At 39.4% G+C, this 22,783-nt stretch overlaps 1 protein-coding gene across 13 annotated transcripts in view; it reads left to right on the top strand.

The window, feature by feature from the left end:
- The window catches only part of LOC125463603 (rho GTPase-activating protein 44-like), a 306,257-nt gene that overhangs the window by 254,917 nt on the left and 28,557 nt on the right, over positions 1-22,783 (top strand). For 7 of the 13 annotated variants that reach the window (XM_048555074.2, XM_059653787.1, XM_048555070.2 and 4 more), the window contains 7 exons: positions 1,649-1,730; positions 3,564-3,644; positions 5,329-5,442; positions 6,697-6,788; positions 12,141-12,321; positions 14,311-14,361; positions 15,647-15,664. In XM_048555074.2, the coding sequence (XP_048411031.1) occupies positions 1,649-1,730; positions 3,564-3,644; positions 5,329-5,442; positions 6,697-6,788; positions 12,141-12,321; positions 14,311-14,361; positions 15,647-15,664 (619 nt within the window). The remainder of the gene's footprint in view (positions 1-1,648; positions 1,731-3,563; positions 3,645-5,328; positions 5,443-6,696; positions 6,789-12,140; positions 12,322-14,310; positions 14,362-15,646; positions 15,665-22,783) is intronic. The other 6 variants (XM_048555071.2, XM_048555079.2, XM_048555082.2 and 3 more) reach the window with 2 other exon arrangements.

Below are 22,783 nucleotides of genomic sequence, written 5' to 3'. Positions count from 1 at the left end.
ATAGCATGCATACCGGTAGAGTGTATATAATAGTCTTCTACTATATTTCAAAAAGACAGTCTCTTAAGCTTCATTTCTGATCATTTTAATGAATATGCAAAGTCTCAGTTTTCAATTCCCAACTCTTATGATTGAAAATAGAGGCAGTTAATGTTTGTTTCTCTTCACAGTTGCAGCCAAACATGATGAATATCTCCAGTATTTTCTGCTTTTAGTACACATTTCCAGAATCTGCACCATTTTAGTTTTGTATTGATTGTGCAAACCTTAGCTGTCTGAAGTCCAAGACAGTTTTTATTCTCTATCCAGCCCTTAAATGGAGCACTGCCTGTCAGTGATTGGCTTGAGCCAATAATCTATGATAGCAGAGTTTTTCTATTACGGTCTGTGAGTTTTGATTTTGTGCGTTTGGGAAGCCAAGGCAACTTATGGACAATTTGTTTGGCTGTGGAAAATGTGAACTGGTTCATTTACTGAATTGAATTACAGAGAAAGCAGTGAGGGCAGTGATAATTTTCCCTAAATTGGTACGTGTACCTCAGAGATGAAACTTAGTGGCCCCAGGGTCAGAAAGCAATATTCTGAGTGGGTGTAAGTGGGGTTTGGGGCAGGATCCGATGTTACACCAAATCCCCATCACTTATTGCTCTTGTCAGAAATTCCTGGAAAAGGCATCAGTGGGCAAGCTAAATTGGCCCAGATAGTTTGATGACGAGGGGAGTTGTAGGAGCAACACAGTCTAGATCGGGATCATACTGGATTCGCTGACTTAGCTAATTCCATGGGATTGGCCCAAGCAGTCAGTTCTTCTGATGAGCAGTTCCCGAGTGCCTGAAGCCCTCCGATAAAATCCTTTGAGAATTTGCAGGGTTCCAACTCAGTTTAGCTTTATCATTAATCAGGGAAATTGCAGAATTAAAAATATACCCTCCCTCCTCTGTAACTATTAAACAGAACCCCTAACTCATTATTCATCCCTCAATGACAAACAGCCACCCCCACCCCTCCTGAAACCCCGCCACCTCTGACATCCATCCTCAGGCCTGCCGAGCCCTGCTGGAATTAACTCTCTTCTGATACTCTTCCCCACTCTTCCCCACCCTCCCCCTCAACAGTCTGGCCTTACTAGACCCTAACCCCGACATACTATCAGCACTCATCTGCTTACCTAACACCCTACCCATCTCATCCACCTGGCATGCTATACCCCTCACCCACCTGACACTATATTTAATTGGGAATCTACCCTCCTGACCCACATGGCACTTTACCCATGTGGGAGCCTCCTCACTTCATCCACCAGCCACCCCTCACTTGTGTCACACACTCACCTTTTCTCAGTCACTATCAAAGAGCCTTTGGAACTTTTAACTCCTGAAACCAGTATTGAAAAGATTAAAATCCTTTATAAAATCATTTAATATTGGTTACTCTGTGTTCCACATCTTCTAAAAATACTAGAAGTTTACAAGTCACATTTTTTAAAGAGTCTGCATGGGTTTTATATCTCAGAATATTTCTTTTAACTTTGAAAGCTCTATGTAATCCATTCAATCTTTGAAGAATTGGTCCAGGATGTTATGACAGTATTTACAGTAATCCTTTTACTGCATTAACAATATGAAAATACACTGCCTTCCTTTATAAGGAGCTCTTAAGTCGTATCTTCGTGAGCTACCAGAACCCTTGATGACGTTTGAATTGTATGATGAATGGATACAGGCATCAAAGTAAGTATTTAATAATGAGTTCTTTCAATTGCATATAGTCTGCACTTATGATTTAAAGTCCATCCCTTTTATTACAATCCTGGATTATATTGAGCTAAGCAAAATGAAAATAAGCAACTCACACTGATAATTATATAAAATAAGCAACAGTCTCATGTATTTTGCCCTGATGTGTTGAGTCATGTAGTATAATAATCAAAAAGCTGGCATTTCTTCAGAAGTCTGGTTATGTGAAATGAATTGAAGTATTTAATTTACTTATACAAAAAAGAAATTGAATGAGTATCCGGTTGGGAATTGGATTGAAGGTTATACAGAAAAGTACAGTCGAAATAACAAACACTTGACAGGAGATGAAGTTGTTTGGGTGACTGGGATAGAAAAGGACAGCAAGGCAGAGTTATACAGTAAAACTACTGAACTAATTATGCAGGAATTTATTTGGTGAAATTAAATGATATAATTAAGTCCATGAAAAATAGTTTTACATTGGCCATGCAAGGCACAGATTGTTTGATTGGCCCCTTCTCATTTCATACCTTCTTATCCAGGTTCATGCCCATATTATTCACATAACTTGTAGCATTCACAACATGACATGAAGCTCCCAAACAGAAGGTAGGGACCTTCCCACATGAGGAAAAATAGTGACCTCGTCTCTGGAATTTCCCCTCATGGCTCCCTTTACAGAAATTGAAGTTAAGCTGTTTGCTCATCCTCAGAAATGGCAGGTTCTTGGGTTTAGACTTTCCCTCTGGGGGTGGGAAACAGAGTCCAAGGTTGTTCCCAGGTGTCAAACTCAATCCAAGAGGAAAGCAGTCACTGGGAAGCTCCAAAAATGGCCTGGAGACAGGTTTTCTGTCCAAGTAAGAAAGGGGATCCGGTCAGCTTGTTTCAGCTTGAAAAGAAGCAGTGGGTAGTAAAGCCAGTAAGGTAAGCAAAAGGATGCTTCAAGCTGTCTTTCCAACTTCTTCTAAGCTTTAATTGATTTTTGCTGGCGGGTCATTTCTGTGTTGGGAGCCTACCACAGGATGGCCGATGGATACTCCTGTACTCATACAGGGGAGGGATGGCATCTTGATCTGAGCTATGAGCCCTCAGTTTGCCACCTCCAAACATTTAAATGGGCCTGTGCCAACTTCAGGAATCAGCAATTTTCCAGTCAGCCTTAATTAGGTGCTTCCTGATTTTGATGGACTGACTGCCAAATGCATGTCAGTAGCTCTGCTGGTCTCCAATGTTACCTTGACCAAAATAGCCAGGAGGTTTGCTGCAGAAGCGGAACTGGCCCACTGATCAGTCAGGCTAATTGTAGCCTTCACTGGCCTCTCGACTATACTTTCAGCTCTTGTTCTTTGTCAGTTAGCAACCGATTGCATAGTTATACAAGGAACTGCAGAAAATCACAGGCAGCATTTGCCTATGTTGCTTAATTCGATGGTTAGTTGAAGCATGATCTAGGCAAAAGGACTGGTTAAGCAAGCCATTACCCAGAAGAGTGGAAGCTGATAAAGAGAGAATAGAAGGAAAAGCAAAAGCCCAGTGAGAGAACGATGCTATAGATGTTGATAGAAATGGGTTCAGAGCAATGGACATCAAAGTTGAGCTTGGAAGAAAATGATCACTGAAATTAAATGACAGTCTAAATTTAGTCACTGGCAGTTGAAGACTAATAGATGCAAATATTATTTGAAATGCTCAAAGTTTCATTTCCAGAAAATCAAATTCTTATGACATACATATAAGAAATTCATATTTATGAATCATGAATCAGAATGATGAACAAAATATTTGCAAAACGCATGAGTGTCATTCTGTGTTTAAAATGACCAGCATTCAAGATCAAGAGAAGCGGCTTCAAGCTTTATGGAATGCGTGTGAGAAGCTACCCAAGGAAAATTATAACAACTTCAGGTAAACTTAAATACAGCTTCGATTGTATAATTGTATGTAATTAAACAGTTGTTTTCTACTTATTTTATCATTAGCATTGGTGCTGCAAAAGGAATAATTACACTGGTTGTAAGGATTACCAAAACAGTTTACAGAATGAATCTATGAACCATGATGTTTATTGCCATTTTCAACACACCACTGAGGAAAACTGTGGGCATCAGAGAAGTACGCTGAGAAATTCTTGATCTGAATCTGCAGTCAGTTCTACATTTTTATTTTAGCACTTCACGTTTGCTAAAAGGTTAACATATTTTACTTGACCTTCACGCCTCAATCTTAATCAGTAAAACTCTCCTGTCACCCAATAGGCTGGATTTTCCGAGGGATAGCAATCTCAGTCAGATTGCCACTCTGCTACTGGTTTCTTGCGATAAGAAAGAGCTCCCCATATTACATATTGCAGGAGATTCTGTTCATGGCTTTTTCAGAAATGCAGAATGTACCTTAAATCTAACAGCTCCTTGAGAGCAGAATAGCCAGCACGGAGGGGCTGTCAAACCACGCCTGCTAACATTGTATTCTTCACTCTGTTCTATTACCTTAATGCACTGTGTATGCTATGATCTGCCTGTATTGCAAGCAAAACAAAACTTTTTACTATACCTAGGTACATGTGACAATAATAAATCAAATCAAATAATAAATCAAATCAAACTTTCTCATGGCAGAAATTGTGGAACTCTATAATTTAAAAGCCACAGGGAGCCACTTTGTGCAGAGGTGTGAGATTAGTGTGCCAGGTGCATAGGGTACCAGGACACAAGCTGTAAAGAGTGCCAGATATAAGATTCCCAGTCCTGACAAAGGGTTTCAGCCCAAAACATCAACTTTCCTGCTCCTCTGATTTTCAAAACAAGGCGTTAGATATTTGAAGAAAAGTTTTGAACCTATCAAGAGCTCTTTTGAAGAAGTCTTGGCAAGTATTAAGAGCAGACGTGAATGTGTATTAAAAGTGGATATGTTCTGTATAAGTGTCACATTGTCAAATAATTTAAATCAGCAGACCCTTTTAATGGTTTGAAATTAGCATGCAGCCTGCAGTCAAAAAAGTAGAACTTGTTATTTTACTGTTTATTAATATGAGTGATGGTGTAGTTTGACTGCTCCACAAGCTATCATCATCGCAGTGAGGGATCTCTAAGATGACAGCTATAAGTTTTTGTGAAAGGATTCGCTGTCTTTAATGTGAGGTGATGAATACATCGAATGATTGTTTTTATAAGTAATTAAGTACTTGATGGACTTAACTGGAGTGAAGAGTTTTTTTAAAAATTCATTCATAGGATATAGGCATCACTGGTTGGCCATAATTTATTTGCTTCCTTCTCAATTAGAATGCCTTTTTAAACACAACAGGATCTAATGGATACTTAGACTGTTACACTATTTCATCTCACCATTGTCCCTGTTGTATATCCATGGTTGGTGCTATCTAATTAAAACCCACAGTCCTCACCAAGCTTTTGATCACCCCTTCCACAATCCACTTCTTTGGTTCAGTGCCTGATTAATTTCCCTGACAACAGGGTGCAGTAATGTTAAGATGATTATGCAATTGCCATTTGTTGAACCAATAGTCAAAACCTCCATCATTCTATAAAATGAAGTGATTTGCACAATACAATGTATCTTCAATCTGCAGATACTTAATCAAATTTCTAGCCAAGCTATCAGAATATCAAGATGCCAACAAAATGACACCTGGTAACATGGCAATTGTCCTTGGACCCAACCTGCTCTGGACAGCTAATGAAGGGTAAGAGTTTGTCCTGTTGCACTGTGAATTAGTGTGAAACTCTATTAGCCCAATTTTGGAAAATTTATGAATTTAAATAAGTCAAACTTATAAAGGAATTTAGATCCATGTAGATCTTTGGAGTGCCTTTATAATTTGGAAATAGATTATGGTTCTTGGGGCCTGGCTTACAAAATCAACACACATCCTCTGATTGGTGAAAAGAGAAACATGTTACTGAAGCTTTCTACCTCAGTACAAATGTAAAGATGCCAAATTTTTAACAGTCACACAAATTACATGACAGGAGAAAAGAACCACTTTAGGGAAAGAAGCTTGCTCAGTCTGCTGTGACTTTACTGAGAAAGGCAAATCATCAACTCAAAGATTTTAACAACAGGCTAAGTGAGCTGTCTCATGCTGCTACTATGAAGGGTTTGTGTGAGCGTTTGGCATGTTCCAGTAACAGGATACTGTCAGACCAAAAAGACATTCTGCCTACCACACAATCAAGCAATGTTGTGTATGAATTTCACTGCTGGTGCAACAGCAGGCTAGGTTGTACGTTGTCACAGTTGGCTGATCGGATTAAATAGAATGTTCCTTTGTCTGTTCTTAAGAGGTAAAAATAGCCTGTACTTACCCAAAACAAAATGTCTGGCGTTTGATTCATTTCCATAATTGAGCAGCACTTGCTGAATAGTCCTGGGAGTGTCAATAACAATACTAACAACCAAGCTGAGATAATCCGTCGCATTTGTAATGTGGCTCATTTCTGTTTGCTGGAAGGGATATACCTGCATACATGTTGACCTGTTCTCTGCAAACAAAAGGAATATATTCAAGCCTGTGACTTTTTGGAGTCACCCAGGAGCTTGGGAAGCCTGTGATGCTGTTGCTATTCCCACGGCAAAGCTTTGGAAAATCAGAGTTATCTTGCCAATCAATCAGCACGCTTTTCTCCTATGGTATAAATTGTTACAATTCTTTGAAATTTGTTCTTCTTTATTTGTCCTGAAGAATGCAAGGTAAAAAGTTTCAGTAACGCTTTTTCTCAGTTATTTTTGAGATTTGTACTACCAAGCCTGTACTGTGATTGTCACGCGACATGAATCAGTTAAATTACAGATTGATTTAATCTACAATGTGATTTTGTATAACCTGATATTTAACCACTGAAGTATTGTAAAATAATTCTTTGCAAAGTTCAGACTTTTTATGGATAGTTTGTTTGCTAAAGTAAAGTTCACTTGGCCATTCCTTTTTTATCCATAGGTCTATGACTGAAATGATGACAACAGTCTCAATACAGATAGTTGGAATCATTGAACCCATCATTCAACATGCTGATTGGTTCTTCCCAGGAGGTAAATACGGAAATGTCTTATTGTAAATATCTCAAGGTAGATTTCCCCGTCGTGCAGCTTTTGACCAGCCCTGCTCCCTCAAAGTTCCCATGGCATTGGAGTTGGGGGGGAGGGTGCAATGGTGGGGAGGGAGGTGGTATGTTCTTCAGGCTAGGGGAGGCCTCAGTATAGCAGCAGATCAGGATGGAGTAATAGCTGTGCCCCTCCAGGCTCCTTAAAAATCAATTTAAATGCGCTTTTTGGTTTCTGTCTGAGTGGAGTGTATAGGACACGTGCCACACTGAAAATGGAAATCAGTGGCCAACCTGTGTCTTCCAGAAACAACCGGACACTATCTATCCCAACCTCACATCCAACAATATTATTTAAATCTAGCCTTTGTTGGTGTGTTGAAAGCCTGCTGTCCCTCAGTGGTTCTTGTGAAATAATCAGAGACTTGATCAAGCCGAGGTTTCTCGGCTCAAACGATTCATTGACAAGGACTTCAAGGCTACAAGTATGAATTTTCTATTTGTGCCGGAGATGGTGATTGTTGATTTCACATCAGGGTGTGTTTGCCTTGAAATCACATTCTAACATAAAAGCAAAACATCGTAGAAGCTGGAGATGCTCGGCAGTAACTGTGGGGAGAGTTCTTAAGCAACTAAAATGGGATTACAGTTCCCCAGCACTGGCCACCTTGATGGTTTTTTTGTATTAGTGCCTCTTCAAGGGTCAGTTCCCAGGTGGGAGGTAAAACATAATTTGTCCCCAGGATATAACTTGAGCCAGTTAAGAGACCTATTAAGGTCAATGAAAGAATGCACCATTGTCATTGACATAGCTAGGGCCAAAGCATCTCTAAGTATCTTGAAATGCTTGAAACTCTATGTGTGAAAAAACACTTGGAATGAAGAGAGACTCCTTGAGCAACAATAGACTTTCCCTCCTAGAAGCAGGCTTCTAGGCCCAACCAGTCCCTCCATACAACTAACTCGTTATAATCACATTTACCTACTGCTTCCCATATCCCTCAACCTCTTTCTTTCATCCACTGATCCAATACAATCTCAATCTGGACATTAAACGTGTTTGACCAAAAGCCTTGAAGTCACTTGGGCAGCATGCTACCCACGGTGGCTCAGTGGTTAGCATGCTGCCTCACAGCGCCAGGTACTCATGTTCAATTCTACCCTCAGGTGACTGTCTGTGTGGAGTTTGCACATTTTCCCAGTGCCTGTGTGAGTTTCCTTGCACTGTACAAAGATGTGCAGGGTGGGTGGATTGGTCATGTTAAATTGCCTTTTAAGTTGCCTAGCATCCAGGGATGTTTGGATTAGACATGGGAAATGTGTCTGGGTCGGGTTCTGCTCGGAGGGGAGATGTGGACTCGTTGGGCCGAATGGCCTGTTTTGACACTGTATGAATTCTCTGATTCACTTCTGCAGACTCACAGTCCTTGAGGTGAGGATGTTTTCCTGCCTTCTGTTCAAAATCCCTGACATTTGACTTTGTTTTCTGCATTTTGTAACTGCTGGAAATTGTTTACTTCCATTTTCTCTCCCTTTATTTCATGATTTCCAATGCTTCTATTTTGGTGCTCAGTAACCTGCATTTGTGTCATGATAAGAAGAGTCAGCTTTCCATATCTTTTGGTGTAGTAGTGCATCCTCTTTCCAGACAGCATCTTAGTGAATCAGTGTGGCACTGGTGTCGTGTATTTAATATCCTTTAAATAGTAAAGAGCCCAAACTTACAGCTTCTGTACTTCTAGCTTTCGTCTTTGAAAGAGCCAAGGCCAGAGGCACTAGGTTTCAGTAAAAGCATAACAAAGATAGCTTAATTTATGACAAAATGTAGCCCTGAGATATAATGACAAATACAGGCCTTGATATTGATTGGGTAGTAGAAGATGCATTTTGATCAGCGATGGAAGCAGAGGGCTAAAGTCATCAGCCATGTGGATGCTGTGTGTTTGGGTTATATTCCCCATGTTGCACTTAATACCCCAGTACCGAGAAAAATGCATACTGAGGCATTCATGTTTGTATGTTAATCTTTGCACACTCTAATGTCTAGGATGTTGCTGTAACCTTGATATCATGCTACTTCTAAGTACGCTAAGACTGCATTCTGAATGTGAGCATTCTATTCCCAGAATTGAAAATCCCTCCATGGAATATTGAAATTTAGCAAAAGCATATTGAAATAACTACATCAAGCTGTTGGTTTTGACTACATGGGGTTCAGTACAAACTGCCCGCATTTAGCTTTTGTTTAAATGTTAGTGAGTGACTTTGAAACGTGCGCTGCGTACAGTTAGTGATGTGAATGGCAACTACATTTGCCACTGTCAAGTGCACTACCAGATTCCTTTCTCAAATCACCACTTTCTGTTCTCTGCCAAGTGGCAGGACAGCAGTTGGCAGTTACTACCCATTGCTCTGATTAACAAAAAGTAGTTAAAGGCAGTAGCCTTTTTGTTCTTGTCAGACAAGGGAATCAGTGGTTCTTTGAGGTAGATGTGAAGGTGGGATTTAAAAGATAAACACATCAGACATGATCGTATTGAGTGGTGGAGCAATCTCAAGGAGCCACAGGTTCTATGCTGCTCATATTTTATATGTTTGTATCCCTCAATATTTCAGAACTGTGCAGTATCTCGCCATTTAGATAAAGGTGATAGGAAATTTTACTGGAAATAGAAAAAATGATGGTATTCAGTGCAGGGTCCAGGGCATTCTCACGTAAACATATAAATTAGGAGCAGTGGTAGATCACTCAGCTCCACAGGACTGCTGTTCGACCATTTAGTATTATGATGGTTGATCTGATCACCACATTCCTGTCTGTCCTGATAACCTGTAATGCCCCTATCTTAATAATAATCTGTCTTTGCCTTAAATATATTCAAAGGCTCTGGTTCCACTGCCTTTTGAGACAGAGAGTTCCAATGACTCGTGACCTTGTGAAAGAAAAAATATCTCATTTTTGTCTTAAAAAGGTGACCCTTCCTGATTTAACAGTGACCCCTTAGTTCTCGCTAATGTGTTGGTTAGTTTAGTTAGCTGGATGGCTGGTTTGTAAAGCCAGCAGCGTGGGCTCAATTCCGAAGCCAGCTGAGGTTACCACAAAGGACTCTCCTTCTCAACCCCACCCCTTGCCTGAGATGTGTAATCCTCAGGTTAAACCATCACCGAATGTTTCTCAATCTCTAATGAGAGAGCAGCCCTATTGTCTGGTAGGACCATGATGACTTTTAGCTCTAGATTCTTCTAAAAAAGGAAATATCCTCACCATATCCACCATCGCCTTGGTTTCAATTGAGTCACCTTGTATTCTTCTAAGCTCCAGCAGATTCAAGCCTCGCCTGTTCATAACACAATCCATTCATCTCAGGAATCCTGTAAACCTTCTCTGAACTGCTTCCGATACATTTATATACTTCAAACCAATGCTGTACACAGTGCTCCAGGTATGATCTTACCATTGCCATTATTACAAAAGAATAACCTCCCTACTTTTGAGTTCATTTCAATTTGCAATGTACGGTAACATTCTATTAGCTTTCCTAATCACTTGCTGTACTTGAGTATCGGTGCTTTGCGATTTATGAATTAGGGCGTCCAGGGCCAGGTGGTGAAGATGGGGCCATTGAATAATTTTAAGACAGAGGCAGATCAATTCTTGTTAAACAAGGGAATCAATAGTTCTTTGAAGTAGATGTAAACATGGGATTTAACGCATAAACAGATTCGTATTGAGTGGTGGAGCAATCTCAAGGAGTCACAGGGTCTATGCTGCTCATATTTTATGTGTTTGTATCCCTCAATATTTTAGAACTGTGCAATCTCTCACCATTTAGATAATATCTTTCTTTATTATTACAAAATGAACAAGTTCATATTGTCACATATACTCTCCATTTTCCGGATTAATACCCACTCAATTTACCTTTCTATTTCCTACTGTAGGCTCCTTATGTCCTCTTCACTAATTACTTTCCTACTTGTCTTTTTTAAAAAAAAGTTAGCAATCACCATCAGTCTCTCCGAATCACTTACAAAAGTTATAATAAGACCTGAATCCAGCAATAATCCTTTGGCACACCACTCATTATAACTTATCAATAAAAATGAAAATACATTTGTGAAAACCAAAAGAACTGTGGACGCTGTAAATCAAGAACAAAAATAGAAGTTGCTGAAAAAGCTCAGCAGGTCTGGCAGCATCTGTGAAGAAGAAATCAGAGTTAACGTTTTGGGTCCAGTTACCCTTCCTCAGAAATACATTTGTGCCTACTCTGTGTTTTCAGTTAGCTACTCAGTCTTCTACCCATGTCTATTTACTATCTCTCACACCATGAGCCTTTATTTTCCACAACAGCCTTTAATACAGCACCTTATCAAATGCCTTCTGTAAATCTAAGTACAGGACAACCACTGGTTCCCTATCATCCACATGTTACTTACTCAAATAACGCTAATAAATTGGTTAAACATGATTTACCGTTCACAAACCATGCTGACTCTTCCTGACTACCTTGAACCTTCCTGTGTACCCTGCTATAATGTCTTTAATAATAGCTTCCACCGTCTCACCTTGAACACACCGACCTGTGGTTTCCTACTTTCTGCGCCCCACACATTTTGAATAAAGGAGTTATAGTCATTATTTCTCAATCCAATGGAACCTTTCCAAATTTTGGAAAATTAAAATCAATGCATCAACTGTCTCACCCGGCCACTTTTTTTAGGACCCAAGAATGTACTTATGAAAGCAGGAATCTATTACAGCTCCAACAATTCGCTCAGTATGACTTCCCTGGTGATTGTAATTTTATTGAGTTTCTCCCTGCCTTCCGTTTCCAGAATAACAGCTATTTTCGGAGCATGTTTGTAAAATGCTGTGAATATGGAAACTAATGCTGTCATAAATGAATGATTATATTAGATTGTTCCAATTTGGACAAGACTGCAGAGGTCAACAGGTAACAACTTTGCCAGCACTTCCCACATCCTAAGAATCACACAAGCAAGATTTATTTTTAAAAGTGGTGATGTAAAACAAAGAGCAGTGATTACTTTGTATAAAACTTGTAAGAAGGGTGATCATGGGGTAGGTTTTGAAGTGAGTCTTGCTTTCAACAAAGTGGGGATTCATGGGCAAGGAACAGTGTATATAGAGAAAGTATGAAAGCAGAGGAAATATTACTGTTTTGCAAGAACAAGAGAGGAAATTCTGTTTGAGGAAATGGAGGTGTTGATGTAATAGGAAGACAATAAAAGATGCTGTGACATTGAGTGGAAGAAAATTTGTAGATATTGGATTCTTGCAGTAATGGACTGTGAACTGTACTTCCTTTGCAAACAGATATTGAATTTAATGTCACTGGAAGCTATGGCAGCCCAGTCCACACCAACCATAATGCAAACTACAACTCCATGCCATCTCCAGACATTGATCATTCTGACCGCAAGCAGCACGACCAGGGCAGGCGACCACTCAGCGTTGCAACTGACAACATGATGCTGGAGTTTTACAAAAAGGATGGGTAGGTACTAGTTATTATCCTGCTTTCATAAGTACTTTGTACAGAGCAATTTTTATTTCAAATGAATAAAACCACGTGCTGAAGAAGATCCAAACTGGAGTGAAACGATATACATGGGGGTGGTATACAAATATACTTCATAAAAATATTTTGAATTGATATTAATGCAATTAATTTCAGGGTTAGTGACTTCTCATTTTCATTTATTGGAAAAGAATTAAAAATTTGCATGAATTTAGTTTTATCTACGTTGTCAGCACAATATTCGACAGGACTTTTAAAAAATTTTTACGTATAAAACATTCAGTTTTCTGCCTGAATGACCCAAATATCAATGTAAATATCACTTTAGCCTATGCTAAAAGTATCAGTATCACAAAGTTTTTGCACTGATACAGGTTCAACAGTGTGGGTTTTACTGTGCCAGGCATCTGCACTACTATGAGTGTATCTATTTCATATAAGTTAGAAACATGTGTGATGAGGTGTGTGTGTATTCAGTTGTGTGTTTCCTGGATAATTGATGAGAGAGGTTAAGTGTGGTAATCGGATCTGGTGATGGTACGTATGAAATAATTTTTATCTTTCAAGTGAGCAGCAAGAATGATATTCATGTTATCGCTCAGAGCATTAGCAGATATGAGCCTCTATCTCACCAGAAGCCACATACATTTCATCTATTGGCCAGTTATTCCCACCTGGCTGTATAACCTTGACAAAGATCAAAGTTTTGGGATAGCTTGTATATGAATCAGTTACTTTATTTCTTTGGGCCGTAGTTTTCAATGGTATTTCAACTGCAGTACAAAGCCTTTATAAGGATGTAATCCTTCATCAGAATGTCACCAGGTTTCAGTACATTCAAAAGACAATTCATTGATGCTTGTTACAATGCAAAAATGTATTTGTGAAGTATGTATTTAGGACGAGGATGACTGAACCTTGCAGTGAATAGAACTGAACAAGCTATTGATGATTTAGGCTGTGGGTCTGCACAAGGGGGAGTGGGGAAGTTGTAAATGATCCTCTTTGTCAAAGTAAAACTTTGATGTTCCATTTTACGCTACATCTGTCCAGTTTGGTTCACTTAGGGTTAGCTCATCAATAATTGGTATGAAAGTTGAATATTGACCCATGTCCTGAACGTTAAGTAGCGATATGGATCGGTTCTTCTGTTGTGTCGGTGGCTTTATTCATTGAATCACTGAGCCAGATAGACCTGGAAATTTGCCAGGGTTAATTCCTGGTCTCTGCCGGGACAGCTGGGGCAACAATATGGGCACTCAAATGATGCCAGTGCTTTTGGGTTTGGGTATAGGGGCAGCAGGGAAATTATTCAAGATTCTTACTGCTTTGCGTTTGTGTGTGTGTGTGTGTGTGTGTGTGTGTGTGTGTGTGTGTGTGTGTGTGTGTGCGAGATTGTGTATAATCATTTAACATGGACATAATTGGGCTTGTTTCTGGTGGGTCCCTCATCTGAATAGCCTACAAAGGAACACTTATGAGTTATGGACACTTGGCAATATGTTAGAGGTTGGCTGGTCCCAGTGGAACCATTTCCCATTAGAGCTGCACCTTCCACAGTGGGGAGAAGGGAAGAGAACAACTGGTGAAAGAAAATGGTGTGCTTTGTATATTCTCACTTTCTTGTCTCAATATTTTGTTGTAAGTGTTACTGTATCAGTTATCCACATTTTATAACTTGTACTGCGTACATACACTAAGGCTGCCGTGTGCTATTGTGGGTAACTCCGTGATGCTCCTAATTGTGTTGTGATGTGTATTGTCCAGGCATTTCATACCAACTTTTCCCTAATTTTTTTCATCTTTCTTTTACCTTTTGCCCACCTGGGAATGCTGCGGTTGTGTTGCTACCTCATTCTTACTGTCACATTTTTGTTCTCATTCGTGTTAACTGAATACTTTTAGCTGTAAATTCATGTCAGTTGAGTACTCTTGCCCAGACTACACATTTTACCATGTTTACAGCCCAAATTACATGAGATCACGTTCTGCATCTTGTCCAACATGGCTGCTGCGGTAAGCAATTTTTTGACTTTGCACCAAAATACAGCACGTTAAAATGATCAGTGTAAAATAAGCTTGTAGTATTTTGTAAATCTTTTCATTCCAGTGAATTAATTGCCACAGTTTGTGTTTTCCTGTTTGCATATACTGAATTTGTCATTCTTACATATTTAGATAGCTCCAGTTAGAGTTTGCAGGTTACCATGAAGCTTATTAAATGTAGCTGAAGGAATGTTAGCTTTTGTTCGATATGTGGCTTTGTACATTTACTCCAAGTAAGCATGTTACAAATTTTAAAAATGCTAAAGATTATTTTCAATTTGCATTGTTGGTGTATCTTTTCAGTGTTAGAATGTCTTTATTTATTGGAAGCACTGTGGGTAATGAAAGAAAAACTGACAACATTCTTTACACCATAATTTTAACTTACTGTAATTTTGAATGCGACATCACCTTAGTTCCTTACCGTCAGTCAGTCCTGGGTTCAAGTCCCACTCTGGGACTTATGTACCTAACCTACGGTGACACTTCAATGTAGTACTGGGAAAGCTGTCTTTGACATGTGACATTAAACTGAATCTCTGCCTGATCTTATGACACAATTTGAAAAGCAGGGAATTTTCCTTGTATCCTCACTCAACATTCCTTCCTTCAGTGTCCACCAGAAATAGATTAGCTACTGCTTATGGAATCTTGCAATGCACATATGGCTGTACATCGTGACAGTGACTTGCACTGCTATAGTAAATAATTGACCCGTTCTGAGAACATGATAAGGTGATACATAATAAATTCAAGTCGTTTCCCTATTTGCGATGCCTACTAAGTTTATTTCCAGATCCCTCCCTGTACCTCTCATTAGGATAGTGAACAAGCCAGCCTGCCTCCAAGTTTGTGCCACCTTGCTCTGTGCCCAGGTTTTTTGAGTCCATGGCACTCCTTGTCAGAACGCTGACTGCTGCAGCATGACATCATCCCTCTGGTTGCTGCATAACATGCTACTATAAATTTCACCTCATTAATTTCCCAGTCATCAGGAACCAGTAATGGAAGCTTACTATACAGCAAGTAGCCTTGGCCTAAGTATGTGTTTTATGACTCTCACTACTTGGTACAAGTATTACAGGCACTTCAGTATGAACTTCTATTAAAAGTTCCTGCTGCGTCAATATTTTCTTTGTCAAACTCACTTGTTTTACTTAACAGGAATCTGCTACCTTTGCAATAACTGCTGTTTGATTCATTCAATCCATTATATTATGTTCTAAATAGTATTGTTCTGTTTCTGCTAATGCAGCCTTAGGAAAATCCAAAGGTACTGTATTCGATACATCTGTTTGACTGGTTATTGATAACATGAGAGGAGAATACTGAGATAGGGAGCATCACATGAGTAATAAATACAAAATGTAGAAATTACCATAATTCACATATGAAAAAGGCACCTTTTTTACATGAGATGTTTATAGATGTATTTTAAGAATTGATATCGTATTGAAAAGCTTGGAATAAGCTGGTAAATACCTAACACTAGCGGTGCGCATTTACTGAAGTAAGCTGTTGGAAAGTGGCTTGTCCAAGGATTTCAGACTCACAACCATTATTTTGATGGTAGGCAGCTTTGAGGGTGTTTGTTTGGAGTATCTGTATTGTGGATGAACACAGAACTTGAATGTTATTGAGTTGGAGAGTTGTTAACTGCTTCCACAGACTTTCAGCCTCCTTTCTATTCTGTATCTAACATAACTGGCATGTCTGTTGTTTCATTACAAATTCTCCTCCAGTGATTAAATCCTGTACTTCCCAGTGAGGGGAATGTGTTGTGTTGAGTTGTTCAAGGCTGTTCTGTCGCAGCACCTGATTGGCAAATTAAGACTGGCAGTATTTGTTAGCCTAAATGCCAGTCACTGCTCACCTCCTGACTAGAGAAATGAGAGGTGACTTGTATGTGGTTGGAGCTTAAATGAAGGGATGTGTGCAATCCTGTGGTGAGAACTACCCTTGGATTGCACATTGTTTTAAGGGAGGTAATTTTCTGAGTCTGAGTAACAGGAAGCTTACATGTTGCTGTAACACATTTGAAAATCACAGCTGCAGTCACAGACAACAGGAAGGCTTCTCGGAACCAGCATTCCCTCAAACTTCCTTCCCACCTGCACAGGCCTCTGAAGCCACTTCTGCAATGACACCCGTTGCCACATGCAGAGCCTTCGCACAGCTTAGAGGGAACATTACTCACCAAGTTAGAAACCAGCCCCCAAAAAGTGGGAATACAGTTCTGTGGTCATTCTGGGAGTTTTATAAAGTATGTTACATCAGTATAAAATGCAGCAGAGGACTCAGGGGTGCTTTGGGTGCACTTGCCCCAAGGTGACTGTAATTGCAATTCAAAAGATCTCTTCAGTTAGCCCTACTGCTCTGCTGTTCCCCACATTCATGCAAATCTCTCCTGTAAATATTGCCTCTGCTCTACATTTAGCAAGATATAATTATTGTTTATGAATTAGGAGCTATGCAGGATGAATGCTGCATTAAATATACATGACAGATGCAGTATAATGTGAATAAATATGAGGTTATCCACATATCCTCCACAAAAATAGAAAGGCAGATTATTATTTCAATGGCTGACTGTAAATTGAGAGAGGGGAGTGTTCAGTGAGACCTGGGTATCCTCGTGCACCAGTCACTGAAAGTAAGCGTGCAGATACAGCAGGCAGTAAGGAAAGCAAACTGTAGGTTGGCCTTCATAAAGGATTCATGCACACTAACAAGGATGACTTGCTGCATTTATACAGGACATTGGTGAGGCCACACCTGGAATTCTGTGTACAGTTTTGGTCTCTTTATCTGAGGAAGAATGTTCTTGTTATTGGGGGAATGCAACAAAGGTTTAACAAATTGATTCCTGGGATGGTAGGTCTGAACTTTGAGAAGGGATTGAGTCAGTTGGGATTGTATTCATTTGAGTTTAGAAGAATGAATAAAGTATCTCATAAAAGCCTATAAAATTCTAACAGGACCGCACAGGTTGGATGCAGGAGGGTGTTCCTGATGGTCTGTAAGTGCAGAATCAGAAGTCACAGTTTAAGAATAAGGGGTAAACCTTTTCTGACTGTGATTAGGAGAAATCTTTTTACCCAGAGAGTGGTGAGTCTGTGAGATTCATTACCACAGAAACTGGTTAAGGCCAAAACATTACTTTTTCAAAGGTGGTAGTTTTGGTTCTTGTGGCTAAAGGGGTCATGGGAAATGGAAGGAGGGCAGGATTAGGGCATTGAGCTAAATGATCAGTTACAATCGTATTGCCCTGTAGACAGCAAAGCAGGTTTTCTAAATTCACAGCTCACAGCCTTATTTGTATTTTCCTGTCTTTTTTTTCCCCCCTTCTCCCCCGCTTCCCTGAAGTTGTTTATGTCTTATTAACGTATGTCTACACAGTCACCTAGTTCTGTCAGTCATTTGCCCCAGCCTGTACTCTCCATACGTTAACCTATGTAATGAATATTGATACACAATATAAGTGGTGAGGATGATAATGAAGTTTGATCCCATCCTCTCGCAGCACTTTCTGATGGACTTTCAGTCAGGAATACTGGATAGACATTAGGAGAAGGAACCCCAGCTGATTCCCTCCCCCTTCCTTAGCCAAAGGACAGTGGTCAGCTATAGCAACCCAACACTGCCCTGACTAACGTATCACATACTGATTTGGTTTTATTATTGTTCTATTGTGACATTGACATTGGTTTGATCTCTCCATGTTCTCAACTTGAAAATAATTTACCGAATGCAAAGGTATGAGAAGACAGAGATCTTTTTCACCAAATCAAAATGTCAAATCTCACCAAATCTGTGGCATATATATGTTATGTATTTGGCAAGGCCCCTACAATAGATTTATCATGTGCGCCAGGAGTGCTTAATTCTACCTGTTATTTTGAGTGAGAGGAGAGAACCAGAAACCAGTTTGTTGAATACAAAGTTGCTGGACAATATTTAAAGGGGGAGGCAGGTGCTGCTACTCTTAGTATTCTGAAAGGGTACTGAATTTTTATCCATGAAAATCTGCCACTTTATTTGATCTCAGACAATTTATTGTTTTCCAATTTTCACACACTCCTCCATGATCTTCTCATTTATTTCACTTGGATTTGAACTGCTGAAATGCTCCTGAATCTCTTGTGTCACATATTCCATTAAGATGAGGAGTTGCAACCTGATGCTTTAGGCCGCTGTTTTAGTTTTCCAATTTCCGCTGAAATGATCTTTGGCTTTTGATGATTTATACCTGTCTTTGTGAGACCCATTTCTCAGAAAATCATTTTAAAAATTAAAGCTACAAATGCAATACTGGATGTATTGTTGCCTGGTAAGGAAGAACAGCGAGTTCAATTTTGATGCGTCTCCCTCCTTCCAAATTAAGGACTTTGAAATGATTTTCATTTTTGGGGGTTGAATTTTTGTTTTGGGCATAATGAACTTGAAATGTGTTTGAAATAAATGTAAGTAGGTTGCAGCTCAACTTCTGTTAAAATTAATTTGTGTAATCAAACAGCACAATTGGACAGCAAATTTGTTGCAAAGGAGAGTAAAGAAGACTTTGTGTAGAGCCTTGGTGAGTCTACACCTTGAGTATAGTGTATAGTTTGGCCTCTTACTTAAGGAAAGACAGTCTTGTCACAGAATGGGTACAACAAAGGTAAACTCAGCAAATTCTTGGATGGAGGGATTTTCTTATTAGGAGAGCTTCAGCAGACTGGATCTTTATTCTCTTGGGTTTAGAAGAGTGAGAGGTATTCTCATTGAAGCATACAATATTCTTAAAGGGCTTGACAGGGCAGATACAAGAAGAATATTTCCTGGCTGGTTGAGTCTAGAGCCCCTACACATTCTAAGAACAAGAGGTCAACTATTTAGGACTTAGATGAGGAGGAATTATTAACCCAGAGGGTTGTTAGTCTTTGCATCTGTCTGCCCACTTGGGCTGTAAAGACTCAATCATTGAGAATTTTCAAGGCAGAGATGAGTAGACTTCAAGATATTAAAGATATCAAGGAATCTGGGAATAGTATGGGAAAATGGCATTGAGGTAGAAATCAGCCACAATCCAGTAGAATGGTGTAGTAGACTGAACAGACTGAATGGCATCCTGCTCCTGTTTCCTATGTTCCTTTGTAACTCAATTGTTTTATTTCATTCTCTGATGAAGTATTCCTTGATATATTTAAGTATGGTAAATTGGTACTTAGTCAAACAGCTGGGAAAGTGTACATCACCTAAAATGCGTATTTTTAATAAGAGGTAACTGTGGGTTAAGAGTTAAGATTAATGAAAATGAATTGGGAAATATCTGTTCTTTAGTACTTATAGTTTCACTGGTGTATTCTAGTTTTTTACATAGCAAAATAATTATTATTGATATGAAAAACCTTTTACAAGATGCTTACTAGTGCATCTATGAAAATGAGATCTTTCCCAAGCCAAAACAATAGCCAGATTCTCACAGTTTTGACTTAGCAGGGTGGCCATTGTTTATGGATAGGCTTTAATAGATGTAAACTACAACTTGAAGTAGCATAAAAGATGGTGGAAAGCAGAAAACATAATCAGATCTGAGCAAATCACACTTACAGTTCCCCAATGTTTATTTTCATAGAATCCCTACAGTGTTGAAAACAGGCCCTTTGGCCCAACAAGTCCACACCAACCTTTGGAGCATCCCATGCAGACCTATACCTCTATAACCAACACATTGCTGAACACTATAGGTAATTTAGCATGGCTAATCCACTTAGCCTGCACATCTTTGGACTGTGGGAGGAAACCCATGCAGACATGGGAAAAATGTGCAAACTCCACACAGACAGTCACCCAGAGGTGGAATTGAACCCAGGTTCCTGGCACTCTGAGGCAGTAGTGCTAACCACTGAGCCACCATGCCACCCCAGTTTAGAGTTGGCTCAGCCAACTGCACTGGAACCTGGGCAAAAAACGATGGAAATTTACAAAATTTCAATCAGAATATGTCCAAGCTGTAATATCCAAGAGTGTTGTTTATCCAATTTACTTCCTCAGCATACAGAAAAGTCTGGAATGTAGTCAGGAAATAAACACACCCCTGACAAATTGGAATGGATTTCCTGCTATTCTTTGCACACAATAATGAGGTACATATGATTTACATAAAGTATACTGAAATGTAAAATTAACAATATTTTAGGAGTTTATATCCCAGCACTGCAGTAGAGATATTGGCAGATGCTTTGATCAGGGAGATGAAGTACCATTGGATGGCTAATTGATTTAGGGTGTGACTTCCACCCTCATCTGAGAGCCCTGGACAGTTGCTGCCACCCCCTGCCTTGCCTACCACCTGTGAAATCTGCCAAGCTGGATACTTGGCATGGGCCAATCCTTTTGGTGAGTTGCCAACAGCAGGATGAAGCCCTTAAGTGGCCATTAGTTAGAACATGTTATTTGTTATGTTATCTCTGGTATAATTGTACAGCCTGGTATGATATAAAAATTATGGGCAAAATGGGACAGATTTTATGGAGAAAACACTTTCACAATGAAATCAATTATCAAATAGAATGAAAGGTGCCCCCCTTCAAATACCCTTCCCACCCCCCAATAATTGATCGAAAACCGCAAAGCCAGTTTGTCTTTGTTTACATCGTAGTTGCTGTTAGATATGTATGTAAGTAAGGGATGTAAGTTGCATGTCTCAGTACAGTTTATTAGGTGTTATAGGTGTTATCCAACAAAACCAGACAATTGCCTCAGCAATCTTAGTCCTGTGGATTACATTTCTCCATGACAGCCTGAAATACCCATCACATGTGCAAGTCTGCAGTGTGTCCTCATTACTCTTACCATTCCTGCAAAAAGAGAAACAAAATAATCCATGAATGCGAAAAGTGGATGAAAGGACAGTATTTGTGGCATGTCTCAGAGGGATGGGCAAATGCACTTACATGTGGGTAAGTTTAATTAGAACATTAAAACTCATCATACAAGAAACCAGCTGATTTCTATGTATTACCTTGTAGACTCACAGCAAAGTAACTGTCCAGCAGAGTCTGATCATTTTACACACACAGCATATGGCATCCTTAAGGCGAACTCTCTAAAGGCAAGAATTTCCTCCTTTTCAAACGAGGGCTAAACATTTATCATGATAAGTGGGTCTTCACAGCACATGGATAATTTGCTGATACATCCAAATCTCACAATGGTGACTGTGCCTGAAGGCATTTTCATTTCCACAGTTATTACTGATGTTGCGTTTTGTTCGTGTTTGTGTTGTCATTTTTTAAATTTTATGAACTGCAGTTGCTATCCCAGACTTTACTTATTCTGATGCGCTGCAGCCATGTATTGGTCCAGATTAGTCACTGATTGATCTCGTTCTTCAAGTTGTTTTGAGTGGTTCTATTTTCTTGGTATTTACTATGTTCCGTGAGAGCTTCCAACTCATGTTCAAGCTTCTGGTTTTACATTCTGGATTCTTATCATTCGAGCAAAATTTTTGCCTTCTGTTAATCCAATATATTTTCTCCATCAGAACCTGCTCAACAAACTCTTCAGCCTCTCCAAACTTGTTTTTCTTTCATTTGCTTTAAAAGATGGGCTTCTTCCTCGTGCTGCTTCAGTGGTCCTTTGTTTCTTTTCTACATCCTTGAGTTCTTGCAACAGAGCATCATTAACGACATTTATCTCTGAAAGAATTGTCTCATTAGTGATTTGTAGCTCCTTGTTCATTTTGCCCTTCCACCTGTTCTTGCAGCCTGTCATTTTCTCAAGCATTGTTTGGAGCGGAAGCCAATGTTTCTGTATCTGCTCCTGCTAAGCCTGTGCTGTTTTGCCTATGAGTTGCTCCAGATCTTTCCAAAAGCCACCAATCATTTCATTGATTTGTTGTTACAGAGTTTGTAGTTCATACAGCTCTCTTTTTGTTTCAGTTTTTCATGAGTCCACACTGAGGTATCATCTAAAGACTGCATCAGAGATGATATTCTCAAGTTTGGATTTATCCTGAGCTAAGAATTCAGCCTTTGATGCTTGAACTTTGATTTTTCTCTACTCTGCAGAGAGGGGATTCTTCTGCTTCACCTAATCTTTCAAATGCAGTTTTCTAAGTGTTTTTCAAATAGCTTGTTGCACTTTCTGCAATGTCTCTGATACTTGACTGATTCCATAGATTCCGTGGTGCAAGTTCGCGGCCTGCTGGTATACTTTCAGTTACTGTCCCTGCAGTGTCCAAGATGGACCGCATTTGAGTTTTTTTTAAATTTCAAAAATATACTTTATTCATAAAAATATCTGTATGTACATAGTCACAAACGCAGTTTGGTTCTGTACATTAGCATATCAAGGAGACAAACAAACATTGGTTTTTGACTCTATTCACACAACATTTGAGATGTTG

The sequence above is a fragment of the Stegostoma tigrinum genome, chromosome 22 (genome assembly GCF_030684315.1).
Source record: "Stegostoma tigrinum isolate sSteTig4 chromosome 22, sSteTig4.hap1, whole genome shotgun sequence".
Taxonomy (NCBI): domain Eukaryota; kingdom Metazoa; phylum Chordata; class Chondrichthyes; order Orectolobiformes; family Stegostomatidae; genus Stegostoma; species Stegostoma tigrinum.
This window is presented reverse-complemented; position numbering and strand designations above follow the sequence as displayed.